The sequence below is a fragment of the Neodiprion pinetum genome, chromosome 4 (genome assembly GCF_021155775.2).
Source record: "Neodiprion pinetum isolate iyNeoPine1 chromosome 4, iyNeoPine1.2, whole genome shotgun sequence".
In the NCBI taxonomy this organism is placed as follows: domain Eukaryota; kingdom Metazoa; phylum Arthropoda; class Insecta; order Hymenoptera; family Diprionidae; genus Neodiprion; species Neodiprion pinetum.
In genome coordinates, this window is record NC_060235.2 from 38,037,874 (window position 1) to 38,051,393 (window position 13,520).

Below are 13,520 nucleotides of genomic sequence, written 5' to 3' on the forward strand. Positions count from 1 at the left end.
TGAATGGCTATAAGTTGTCTGTGGATCACGGTGAATGCAGCCAGCATCATGTCGAAATCGTATCTCTCTGATGTTCTGCAATAAGTTCTCAACTCTACCGTTGGAACATCTCAGAGGGCGCAAGCGCACGACGATTTTCGGTTGTCACACCAAAGTCCACTAGGGGAACTGTCTTTACATTCTTGAGTCAACGGCGAGGGAGACGAAGTGAAAAAAATGGCGATGTCTAGCGTTGTCGCTGTATCGTGAGCATAATGGTTTTCGGCACAACATTACAGTTGAAAATACGATAGAGTTTCATTATTAAGTGTGAATTATTCGTTACACGACGAGTCTCGAGTACCCACGAAGAAGAAATGGATCAGGCTCCTGCAGGTAGAGAAAAAAAATCACAATCCCAAGAATCAACGAAGCGCGGTATTATTTCCACACTACGTATCACGTATCAATTAATTTTTCGGCTTAATTTTTCGCCCATCAATACAATATTACTCTCCACCTTTACAACTTGACGAGTAAATACAAATCACTGCACATTTCTCTCACCCTGTGCTACACAAAAATATCGTTGTGTACAGGAATTGTATTAGGTTATGTGGCTCGTCTCACGTCCACCTTAAAATTGCCGAAATCGGCACCCCGATGAGAATTTGGAATTTTGATTTATTACTAAGTACGACTATCTACGAATCTTTTACAACACTCGGCGAAATATCGGTGATTATTTTTGTTTTCCACGTTCACATTCATTGTCCGTTCGCTGCTTTCTTTCCTACAATCACCCTTCAAGACATACAATCTGTTAATCAAACCTTAGGTATGGTTATGATTTTAACAGGGTAAATATTTGTATTCCACATTCATTTCACAACACGTAATCGACATCTAAATTGCGATCAAACAAGTCTGGAGAATCTTTTAAGTTATATCATAAACGATTTGTCTCAAGAGAAATATCTGATACTCTTCAATACCGCAATAACATTATATTGATATCCTTATCTTGATATCATATCTTGTTCTGCGATGGTTACATATTGTTTCCATTTATATTTTAAAGTTAATAAATAACAGGATAGCTATCCAAATGTTGGATTATTTTTTATATCAGAACTGTAACTAGGATATTGTACTTATATGTCATAATGATTTCTTGAATATTTTAGAAAATAATCTGTCTAGAAAATAATACCAGGTAAGATGATGATCCTTTTTTTCCATGAAATATGATGTAAGCTTACATTGTTGTTGGATGCCGATTTTTCTAACAAAGTTCTGTTTTAAATGATTTAATAGACACGGACTTGCGCAACATCATAGACAAGCTGGCTCAATTTGTCGCACGTAACGGACCAGAGTTTGAGCAGATGACGAAAAACAAGCAAAAGGATAACCCGAAGTTTGGTTTCCTGTTTGGCGGAGAGCACTTTAACTACTATCAATACAAAGTGACAACGGAGCAAGCCAGTAAGTGGGAACAAATCCCCTTAACAACGTACAAAAAAAGGTCTTCGTTCAATGAGCTAGAAGCAAACCCAAAAAAAAAAAAACAAAAAAACGACTATGAGAAAACGTATGAAATCGTCAAATGAACAAAACATCACCACCGTGCAATGAGATGAAAAATGTCATTTGTGCAAATCAGGACATCGTTCAAGATTTTGGGAATCGTTATTTATTATAAGACTTGAAAAAAACTAGAAATGTGAAAGGGGCTTTCTTAAAATACAAATAAGAACAAGATGTAGCTTTAGGATTGTTATCTGATCCAAGATTAGATCGGCAAGGATACAAATGTTTAAAATACCAACTACTTTTATGTTTATGAAGAGTACTACACACTGCCGCAGTAAAATCTGTTTTACATACATGCTCCTGTACTCAACTGTTTGGTGTAGCACGATGAAAGAAAGAAAACAACACATTCTGTGTTCAGTGGCGCTTTAAATTTAACAGTAGACTTAATGCATTCTTACATGATGCCAGAAAAATTAATATGTGCCATTCGAAGATATTCATCCAAAAAACAACCGAATTAAAAATGACAAAAAAATAACAAAAAAAAAGTAAAAAACATGGACCATTAGTTTATTTTTTCAATATCATGAAGAAATGAAAACAAATTGCAATAATCCACCGTCATTCGTTTACAGTTTTAAAGCAAAAAGGAATAAATCCAATGCAAAATGCCGACCCACGTTTAAACGTTTCGCAGCAGCAGCAAACAGCCGCGGCCGTCGCTTCGCCACAAAATAACGTCAGTCTTGCCTCGAGCCTGAGCGCTCAAAACAACGGTTTAAGCCAAGTGGTCGGGAACCCAGGGCCCGTTATACCAGGGATAACTGGGGTACCCGGAGTATCCGGAGTTCCAGGACCAATCGGAGGGCCTGGAAATGTGGGACCACCTGTTGGGGCCATTCCTGGACCAATAAGGAACGTGAATTCGCCGATCGGAGGAGTTAATTCTGGTGTCAATATTGCCGGTCCTTCAGGTTGGTTGCGAAATGAACTTGCGCAGCTTCAGTCACAGCAAGCTACACTCCGAGAACAAGTTAGGCAATCTGAGCAAAACCTCGCTGCCCAACACGCCGCTTTAATGGCTCAACAACAAGGGAGAGTCGAGGAGGCTGTCAGACAAGCTCAAGAAGCATCGCTGCAAAATAATGCTCAGCATACAAACACTGACCTTTCTGCATTTGATTCTGTACTACAACCCATTATCGAGAGCTGCACTAAGGACAGCATCAGTGCCGGAAAGGCTTGGATACTACAGAATTCTATCACAGCACAAAGCAATCAAGTTATCGCTGAGCATTTGCTGAAAAAGTATGTATATCTGTTCATCACCATTTCTCGATGTGTTTAAAGTTATCAAAATTTCACATCAAAGCTTAGCCGGCAACAAAACCATATTAATTTTTTTTTTTAATCAAATTATAGTAATTTCTGTAATAAATTTTAGAGTAATTCAAGGAGCAGCTTTCAGCCAGAAGTTACACGTGATTTACTTAGTAAACGATGTTCTTCATCATTGGTAAGCACACAAGTGTATTTCACAAAGAGGATTATTATTTCAAAAGTTTATTTCGACTCAGTGCTTACCTGAAGGTAGGATAAGCAGACTGGTCAAATGAATGCAAACTGGAAATGCATATAACTGGTTTATAAAAGATATTCTAGAATTGGTTCTGTACCTTTTTATCCAACACATACAATATAATCATGTATACATTATTGTAAATCTTAAAACAATTTCTTAGTGCGAGGAAAAAATCAATCGATCTTCGCAAAGCAATGGAAAGCGTTGTTGTCCCGATGTTCTGCAACACGTCATTGGCTGCTACCGATGAACAGCTTAATAAATTGAACAAACTTTTAAGCCTTTGGGAATCTAAAAATAATTACTTTGACGATGGAATAATCGAGAAGTTGAAGCAACCGAGTATATCTTGGTCAGAATACCAGGCCAGTTTAGTTTCAAAACATGCAAGTGCCATTACACCAATCACCACATCAACCAAACAGACTTTTGAAAATTATCAAGCTCAGCATCAGGCCTTCATCAATCATGCTATGAGACAAATTCAAACTATAGAGCAGCAGAAAATTTCCATTGATCAGCAGCTTAAAGCTCCACCACCTCCGCCACCGCAAATGGTAAGCTTTGTTGTAAAATAAACTGATATTGCATATTCAAAAAATGTTTCGCGCTTCTAATTAATGAAAATGTTTTATACAGAACCAACCAAATTTAAACATACCACCAACTCACACTGGGCCGCCTCCTCCAATGTCTGGTGGTGATATGAATTTTAGTCAGCCCCCACCAGGCTGGGGAGTTCCTGGGGCTCCGGAACCACCTCCGTTTACCAATGTTCCATTACCGGACTTCTCTAAACCACCACCTGGCTTTGGCCCTCCACCGATCATTCACGAACCATCCATGGAAGATCTTATGCCTAGTATGCCATACTTCGAATTACCAGCTGGCTTAATGGTCCCACTCATCAAATTGGAGGACGGCGAATATAAGTCATTAGATCCAGATGCTATAAGACTTCCACCACCGGCTCCACCGAGTGATAGATTAGTTGCTGCAGTCGAAGCATTTTATGCTCCTCCAAATCACGATTCACCCAGGGATAGGTAAATCAATGTTTAGTAATAATTTCATGTTATACCGACACATTTACATACGATATTCAGGCAAATACACCAATTCACAGCGATGTGACGCTGATGTTAGGTATATTACTATTGGACTAAATGCATGCATGCTTATATTGTTACTATCGAATTTTAGTGACGGCTGGGAGAAACTCGGTCTGTATGAGTACTACAAGGCGAAAAATGCGGCACGCAAACGAAAGGAGGAAGACATTCTGAGTGGATTAAGACAGAGGTCTCGATCACCGTCCCCTATTTTAAGGCCACGATCTAAAAGCCCGAGTCCGCCCAAAAAACGATACAGAAGTAAATCTCGCAGCAGATCCAGGTCTAGATCGAAGGGCCGAAGCAGATCTAGATCACCAACGAGTAATCACCGGCGCAATTCCCGTAATAGTAGCAATCACAATAGCAGGAGTAGGAGAAACAGAAGAAATAGCAACAAAGAAAGGAGTCCAGACAGCAAGCGAGGGGACAGATCTGACCGAAGTCCTACGCCACCTAGTTTTCTGTAAGCATATTTACGTCATTATATTTTTTTTAAACTTAATTAGTGAGTTAAAATTATTTAAAATTCGCGTGGTTAGTTTCCTTGTACGATTTTTCGTAACTTTGTCAAATGGAAAAATCAATTTGTTGACTTTTTTCGATATAGTTCCGGTACAAAAGTACATTTTTCATTCAAATGAATTTTACCAATATGTGATAACGAAATGCTGACTTATACACTTCAATAGGGGATCAACGTACAGCAAAGCACAGCAGGAGATAAGTTTAGATGAGAGTAATAAAGGCCATCAATTGTTGAAAAAAATGGGATGGGGTGGAGCTGGTTTGGGTGCAAATGAACAAGGAATTGAAGCACCGATATCAGGAGGGGAAATACGGGACAAAAATGACCAGTACAAAGGTGTTGGGATTAATTTGAATGACCCGTACGAGAACTTCAGAAAAAGTAAAGGCCAAGCTTTTATCACGCGAATGAAAGCAAGAGCGGAGGAAAGAGCGGAAGAAAGAGCAGAACGAGATTGAATTATTTTATAATTAAATATATGATATTGTCTCTAATATCGACATTGTAAGACAAAAGTGCGGCTGTTTATACGTATACTCACGTGTGTACGTACTTGTACGTGTACATAATATAGATGTACACAGTGTAACCGTTGCTTTTAGCAAAGGAACAGAAATGAAAAGGAAGACGCATTTTTTTACTTGACGAAGGAAAACATTTTCGTAAAATAAAAGATTTTGCATTCATACCATTTGGTATAAAAACACCCTAAAACAATGTGGAATAATTAAAAAAGACTTACTACGTTGTTTATTGTTTCATCAAAATGGAAACTTAACGATAGCCCCTGATTTTTGCATGGTCTTTAGTCATGGTCAAAGCTTAAAGATTCTTTGACTTTTGAACGATATTATTTATTACTTTATCGTATTCAACCCCGGCAATATGTGTCAGTTTTTATATGTACGGATCACAATGTGTTTTCTTACACGAATAACGAAGTCTACACAGTTATTTCATCGTTTAAAAGTTCGTCAGCTATTTGCGAGGAACGTTTCACAATTTTAACTGCTATTCTGAAACAACACAAAAAAAGAAACAACAATTAGTAGAAAGGGCGCATTCAAGCATTAACAAGAATATTATGTTATCAAATGATGTGTACAATGTCAATACGTTTACAGAAATTTGTTCATAGAATGAAGATAATCTGTACGAAAGGAGAATAAATAAGAAAAAAAACGTTACAGAATTTAAAAAAACGAATGCATGCTTGTATACTACCAATTTGATTTACCTGATCAGTAAAACAAATTTATGGATTATAGAAATCACGAATAATTAATGGCGGATTGTCTTTCGATTAGAATCATGTAAAAGGATTTATGTCAGTTAATTGTGGTTCGCTGTTTGAGCTAAGATCAAGTATTGATAAAACTTTGGTTATTTGCGGTTGGTAAAAAGACTAGTGGTTTTTGATTTTTTTTTTTTTTAACTACCTAAAAGTCAATAATTAGAAACAGTGAAGCTTAGTTCAGGCATATCTCGCATAAGAAACAAGAATAAAAACGAAAAGAAATCATGGTGGGTTGAAATATTACATTGTAGCAATGAAGAAAGGAAGAGAAAACTTAATCAAAGAACGGAAAATTGCCTATACCCGTATACATTACTCATTATTTATAACGTACATATTTTGCATTTCCCATTACTGATTTTATGTGTTTATTATTTCGAGCTGAGAATAGACTCGTTATCATTAATTTACAATTACAGTTGTTGAAAGTATAATATGTATATACTCAAGTCAGTGCATTTCTCTCCAGGAGCAACAACATGCCTTATTTAAAAAAATGTTGAAAATTCAATAACTGTATTTATAGACTTAATTAATCATTCTGTTGAACTTAACTACATTCTAAATAGCTCAAAACTAAATACTGTACAGTTGGTATAAATCTGTTAATAATAAATAAGTAATAACAATAATTATAACCAACGATGTGCAAAAATATTTTTAATCGGTTATTCCGGTGAGTGTTATTCTGCACGTGCAAAAAACTTGTAAGATGGAAAAAAAATAAATAGGAAACCGAGAAACAGTATTGGGCCAATAAGAAATAAAAATTAGGAAGTACAGAGATCAATTTTTTATATTTATCAATGATTTGGAGGTTTGGATAATCATAAAATTTTGGCAGACGGTCCGATACATTACGTGCTGGTTCAAGATAGTTGCCTTCTATTTTTTTCGTTTATCTGCAATTTTTTATTTCTATGATTTGGAAAATTTTCAATTTTCTCCGATCTTGATCAATTTGTGAGAGCAACTACGCGCATTATCTACTTTTAATCCGCATTGTAAAAACTGGATGACGTACTGATCTGCTGATGACATCGTACGTTTCGTTCAATTTATCACTCAAGTTTATTGTGTATTTTCTTGTAATGACAGCGGTGAGGCACTACGATGAACTGCTATTACCGTATCACACTTTATACAATGGCGTTACCAGTACGTAACGTTACGTTGATTCCTGGCTGGTGGTATAGTTTCTGACACCGGAACATTTTAATAGATAACTTAAAACTTCTCTATGCTTGGTAAAAGAAGTTTGCTCGCAACGAGATCAAAGTTTCAAAAACATGTCTTATCGCGGTTAGCGTGTTTCTGCCTTGAGAACACATCATTGAGCATAGATATAATTTGACCGTCTGCAAACGAGCTTCGAGGGGTTTTAATCTTGGTTGCCCCTTTGACCCCCCCCAATGAGAACTGATAACCAAACTGAATATTTCCAATGCTGAACCGGTTTCACAGATATCTCGGGCACGTAAACAGACCTCATGATCAACTTCGCAGCTTTTGCTAAAGCACAATCTTGGAGTTAAGCCGGTGCAGCTTTCAATGAAAACTAACTCGTTTTCTTTTCCCGTTTTTTTTTTTTTTTGCTTAATTTTTTTCCTCTTTTTTACGCATTCGTGTTGAGAATTAAAAAATAATTATACAATAAGTGAGGACTGATCAGCGGAATTGAGCTTACCGATTTTCGAGCGACAAATGATCGTTGTAGAATCAATTTTTAGGAAGCCTTTCTTATCGTTTGGGAATTGTGAAAACTAAAAAATAAGCCTACTCTGAAATTCGGTGGGTTGGATTGAGAGCTGCGAAGATGCGATAAATGTTTACATTTTTCCGCTGTAGGTTTTCAGGAGTTCATCGCAGCGAATTAAGATGAAGCGCAAACCTTTTCTTGCATGAAATAACGTGGAAATAGTGTCGTAATTCATTGGTTCCATAATTTTTCAAAACCATTTAAAATTTTCTGGAGAAATACAAAGATGTTAGCCTTTCTTTCTCTCTGATTTTTGGAGCTGAAAATTTTTGGTCTTAGAATTGAGTTGAATGTCCCTTTCTCGACTAATTGGACGTCAGGTAGAATTTAACAGAAACAGTAAAAAACATCGTAAGATTAACAGGTGTAAAAACACTGCTGTTGAGATTCTGACTTTTACTCTTTGAAAACATTTTTAATACCCTACTCAAGCAGGCTCTACTTGTAAATCATCGTCTCAAATTTATTCTTCAATCGTATGATTATATCGATGAGCTCTGAGTCTGGTGTATCGGACCAACGGCAGTTACGAGTACTTGGCTGTCGGTCCAAGGTCACATTCATGAAATTACTTGGATCATATGATCAGCGATGGGGTTTTCCGAGCTCTTTAATACTGCAAAATCACTCTAGAAGTAAAATTGCGAGGTCATAACGGTTCCGAAAGAAAGTAAAACTCTGCACTCCAAGCATAATAATAGAAATACGCGAATAATTAGCCCTCTGGTCTAGACCTGGGTCATTAATGACCTGGCGGTATTTTAAAAGTTACGCTCCTGCGAAGGGAATTTGTTTTCTTTTTTAAATAACTATTTATCGATTGTAGATATCGCATTTGCGTTTGCATATCCTTACTCAGGACATTCCGACGATGCCAATTTACTATTAAAATTATAAAAACTAAAAAATGGTGCAGACTAGAGTATCAGCAGAGTATCGTCGTTGCGTGCCCGTGACTTGCATTTCACTTGTCACCGGATGCACCCAAGTATGCAGATATTACCACATGATCGCGGATTACGGCTTTGTTAGGAAAGGAAGGAATTGCGGTAATGGCGTAAGTGCAACGTGATCAAATTCCGAACAAATTGTGCGGGCGAAGGATTGACTGAGAAACATGCGACGTGTGAGAGAGCGCGATTCTCGAAGGAAAGGACCTCGGCTGGCCGACCAGTCACGGGGCTCACCACGCTTTTACTCACGATCAGCGCCGCGCAACACGTGCGCAAAATGTGCATTCAGGGTCCGATTCGTTGCTGCAAAGATTCCATTTAGGTGTAGTATTTATAGTCGCACGTAATGCGCGCTTGCACATGAGACCGAGAATATATTGTGCAAACCAGGGCGTGTGAGAACATCCGTGTTTTCCGTTCGAGCTTTCGTTGCGAAAGTTCTACATCAGCTGCGCGCACGTTTACGTTTTCCAAATGTCTGCACGGGGTCGCGACGTTACGGCTCAAGGATAATCGGATCGGGCCACATAATTTCCCCGTAATTTTTGCAACCTCGCTGAAAACTGCAGCAATCGCTTACTGCACAGTGCGCGTAGCCACTGATCCGGAACTAAGAGAAACGCGACTCGCAACAAAACGTCGGTACTCTTGTTTTAATTGACCAAGGTCGATGGAAGGCTGTTAACGTTATAGCAGGCCGTCGTTCGCACGCTGAATCGCAATATCTATTTCGGTACGCCATATAACTATCGATGATCAAAAATCACGCGTTCTGAGCGTGATGTTTGTTTCCGAAGGAAATACAACATATTTTTGGTAACGACCTGACAACGATTCACCATTGTCAGATTCTCGGCGATAACTTAATTTTACGTTATACGCTATACGGAAATAAACCATCAGTTTGCTGTCGTTATACGCAGTTGTGTCGCCGTTTCCCCAGGCTGTAACAAATTTTAGAAACAAACAATCTAACTCGTGTGTACCAAATATAATTAGCTTTCAAAGAAATAAATTACGATTTCACGCGTGTTAAACTGCTTCTGTTGCAGGTTTTTACACGTATCCGAGAAGTTGTCTAATTGTCATCGGACTATGTGACGTTGTTGCGTAACGATACTCAACCAGGTATAATATATCTCTGATAAATTGATTCGATGTAGCAAACTGTGTTCAACGAAATGAATAATTATTACAGTGTATCTTGAGAGCGGTGAATTCCGCACACGCCTCACATTACGCTCGATAAATTTTCAAACTTTCCTGTATACGTTACGATAAATACAAGTTGCAGAGAGGGTTTTACGGGGATGCCCTAGTCGATTTCGACGTTGACATTTGTATCTTCGAATATGAAAGTCTGCGTATTTCGACAGCGAAAAAGGACTCAACAGCCCCACTCTGTACACAATTTTGAACAAAAATACTCCAATATGTTTTCATTTGACGCAGAAATAAAGAAATGGCAATAGCAAATTCATAGATTCGAATTATGCTCTCTAAAATTCTTATAGCCTTGGAGAGTTTGCATACTGTGAATTGGTGCAAGTATTTGTACAAAAATTGAACGCCACGGACAGCGTTCTTGAGAAAGTATAATACATACAATCGCGGTTGAGTTGCGAAATTTATAATACGCACCTTCGGCAAGAGAGTCGTCGAATCGTTTCCAGGAAGTTACGAGCGTGCTGACACGTTGCAACTTGATTCGTGCAGATTTGGGGGATTACATACATCCGGTATTCAGCTGAGAATTCAATAACGACGCTGAAGCAACGCATGGCAGTTATATGTCCTCAATTTTTGCTTACAATAATCGCAGAGAATCGCTTAATTTGTCTCTGACCGTTCAGTGCAGTTCCACACGTACGCCATTTCTGTATATTACAACATCGTCGTTCACGCTTTCGCGTAGAAATGTTAATGTTGCCAAATGGATTATACTTGAAGTGCGTCTAAACTCTGGCAAAAAATTTCATGTGACTTTGCGTTACGACCGACATCTAGAGACGTAAGATTTTTCATGCTCCAAAAACGTCTTACCGCAAGCTTACGTAACGGAGTATAAAACTAGTCGTTGATCCTGAGGATGAATTTATCCGCGACACGCGATAGACAGAACAGATAGTAAGCAGATGATTCGGAGACGTGCCGTTCCGATACCTTCAGTATCGATAAGACTGATAAAAGCTGGCTAACCAGCCGTCGATTAGGCCGCAATATAATCGGCGAGTAAAGCGGCGTTTTGAGGATAATTTTATCGCCAAAAGCCAAGTGAGAAATGGGGTCAAGGTGTCAAATTGTGGCAAACACGATAAGAGTGTTACACACGAGCAGAAGGACTCACGCACTCGTATTACACGTCTTATGTATAATGTGACTTTACGCTTTGAAAAACAAATGACTAATGTAAAACGAACGGAAGGCAGGGGAAAATCTCTGCGGCTACATTTGAGCTTATTGCATACCGTGTGTTAAAGATTTCCTTTGGAACGTTTCCGTTGAATAAGTAAGAAAACCGCCGTGCAGTCACGTATGCACATGGGTACCTTACCTACTGCACGTGTCACAAGTGACGGCTATTAAAATACGATTACCGGGATAATTGTGATTTTATACCGTAACTACTCACTTAATAAGCTCTTTCTAGGCCGCTCTATACGTATATCCTTCTCTCTCTCTTTCTCTCTCTTTCTATTTTTAGCGGGGTCAAGATAAAAATTGTCAGAAGTATACATATAGATACGTCACAGTTTGCGCGTTACTGGCTATGCGTCAGCTGAACTTACACGTGTGGCTCACGTATAGTACTTACAGTGTTAGCAGTCGTTAGTGCCTTATTATAGTTCAGCACAGAGTTAATATACCGAGGCGTATATAATCGGCAACAGTTCGCCGAATGAATTTGTTGCCATTCCTCAAAGCCAAGATTTCTATACAATGAATTTTGTAAACACCTTATTATTTTCAGTTATTTATAAGAATAATTACACACCGTTAAAGCTGCTTACAATTATAATGTATGTTAATGTACAATACATTGACTTTGTTGTATACAAGTATTTATGCAGTAATAACAATTTATATCAATCACTTCTTACTCATGGTTATGTCAAGGTTTGTCGGGGGTTCCTACAGCCGTCCTATCGCAAATATTCATTACACGTATGTGTACATTAGGCGTTTATTTTCAATCCTGCGTTACGTATATACGTCTTGTAATTTTCTTCGGAGAACATTTGAAATGTTGGTCTTTAAAAATAGACTTAAGATTACCTATATTTTGGAGTACTGAGATTCGACCCAAAGATCATCAAATAGGAGTCTGCCTTATTTTCCCTGCATGATATCAATTTTTCCCTTGGCATTCAACGAAATCTAACAACAGGCGGCTCGATATTCGAGTAATTCGTCCAGACTGATCAGCTGATTCTCAGTTTCGACGCCATATTGAGTTTGGTTAGGTCCGTATGCTGAGTATCAGTTATTCGACGAAAGAAACATCCAGAAACTTTGGTAAATTTAAATATGAAATTCTTCCAATTTCTAGATGGAGAATTGCTGTAGCGTCGTGGTTACGTCCGAAGTGAACTGCGTGCTCGGTGAATTGAAACGAAGAATTATTAATCAGGTAATTTGTATGAGATGGATGGCACGTGATATGGCGCCAAAAAGAGTAATCAGCTCATCGTTCGTGGTTATAAGTTTTTCGATTAAGAAACGCACTGCGAACAATTGGGTTTTTATCCTGCAACTTTGAAGCGAACCGGGCGTAAAAAATTGTCTAAAAACAACTTTGATTACTCTATTATGAATGCCTGGGAACGGTAAATATATAATTTTCACATGTCGGATTGCCGTGGAGATTGGAGAATTATTACAATTAGAAAAATCGGCCATAAACCGACCAACATAACGGCAGTCAGCCTAAGAAGTTGTGAATCGTGTGGTAAACTGTCGCGTGTCTATCCATGTATACACACACCGCTAATATTAGCTCGTATGTTCGAAAATAACTCGTCTATATTCGCGAGTACCGCGATGGAAAATACGAGCTACGTGGGTAGGTTGAAAAATACGACGCATTCGTCCGATATACGGAATGCATGTAGGTACATACACATGTATGTATAACAGGACGTCGCCGATTGATAGGTAGGCCGAGAATTATTTTCGGACGAATCGTTTAACGTCGATTCTCCCTGTGTAGAATGTAATCCACGGTGCACGCGCGCGAAGCAAGTAATTCCGTCGGCTACGTCATTCCGACGGCCACCCAGCCAAACAGATCGCGTGACTGCAGCGGTTGATAACGCGAGTGTCACGTCGTCGCCTTGGTTGTGTTAATGTTGTTAATGTCGGACCAGATAGTAGTGCAGGCGCTGTATTATCGTCCCGCACAATTGACCCGATACTTTGTTTTTCAATCACGTACGTGCCGCAATTGCATCGAATCGTCGTGTCGAATACAGTAGAGAAAAAGTAGTACGTGTAATGCGATCTTCGCAGTTTTTTCAATCAACGGTCGACGCTCTGCCTCAAATCACGTAATCCCTGGTAGGAATAATTTTTACAACCTGTCCACGACGAATTTTATTTTACGGTCAAGTAGAGAAATTCGCAATACTTTCGTAGTTTTGTCAGAGAATTTGTTGCGAGTAGGGAAGCTGCCCTATTGAGAGAGATTACTGTAAAATATAGTAGAACTTTCTATTTTTACCGGGATGATAAATGTTGGTTTTATTTCGTAAGACTCACCGAAAGTGACTA

General features: G+C 38.5%; 1 protein-coding gene and 2 long non-coding RNA genes across 3 annotated transcripts; 2 read left to right on the plus strand and 1 right to left on the minus strand.

Moving 5' to 3' along the window:
* Nucleotides 1-122: 122 nt before the first annotated feature.
* scaf6 (SR-related CTD associated factor 6) lies at nucleotides 123-5,427 on the plus strand. Its single transcript, XM_046623926.2, has 8 exons — nucleotides 123-375; nucleotides 1,297-1,467; nucleotides 2,154-2,826; nucleotides 2,963-3,034; nucleotides 3,261-3,657; nucleotides 3,740-4,146; nucleotides 4,304-4,678; nucleotides 4,905-5,427. Exons 1-8 carry the CDS (start codon nucleotides 357-359, stop codon nucleotides 5,197-5,199), a joined length of 2,409 nt encoding a protein of 802 aa, XP_046479882.1. The 5' UTR covers nucleotides 123-356; the 3' UTR covers nucleotides 5,200-5,427.
* On the minus strand, nucleotides 2,871-7,168 carry LOC124217843 (uncharacterized). The gene is made up of 3 exons (XR_006882923.2): nucleotides 7,063-7,168; nucleotides 3,762-5,757; nucleotides 2,871-3,354 (listed from the first exon to the last, which is right to left on the minus strand). It is a non-coding gene; the product is annotated as an uncharacterized lncRNA (long non-coding RNA).
* A 1,924-nt stretch (nucleotides 7,169-9,092) lies between these two features.
* On the plus strand, nucleotides 9,093-10,169 carry LOC124217845 (uncharacterized). Its single transcript, XR_006882925.2, has 3 exons — nucleotides 9,093-9,483; nucleotides 9,803-9,878; nucleotides 9,949-10,169. It is a non-coding gene; the product is annotated as an uncharacterized lncRNA (long non-coding RNA).
* Nucleotides 10,170-13,520: the final 3,351 nt, after the last annotated feature.

Bases quoted from the DNA above. Each gene is read 5' to 3' on its own strand.
- scaf6 (XM_046623926.2), top strand. The intron at 2,827-2,962 runs GTATGTATATCT...AATAAATTTTAG, and splicing joins GCTGAGCATTTGCTGAAAAA to AGTAATTCAAGGAGCAGCTT. The intron at 3,658-3,739 runs GTAAGCTTTGTT...TGTTTTATACAG, and splicing joins CACCTCCGCCACCGCAAATG to AACCAACCAAATTTAAACAT.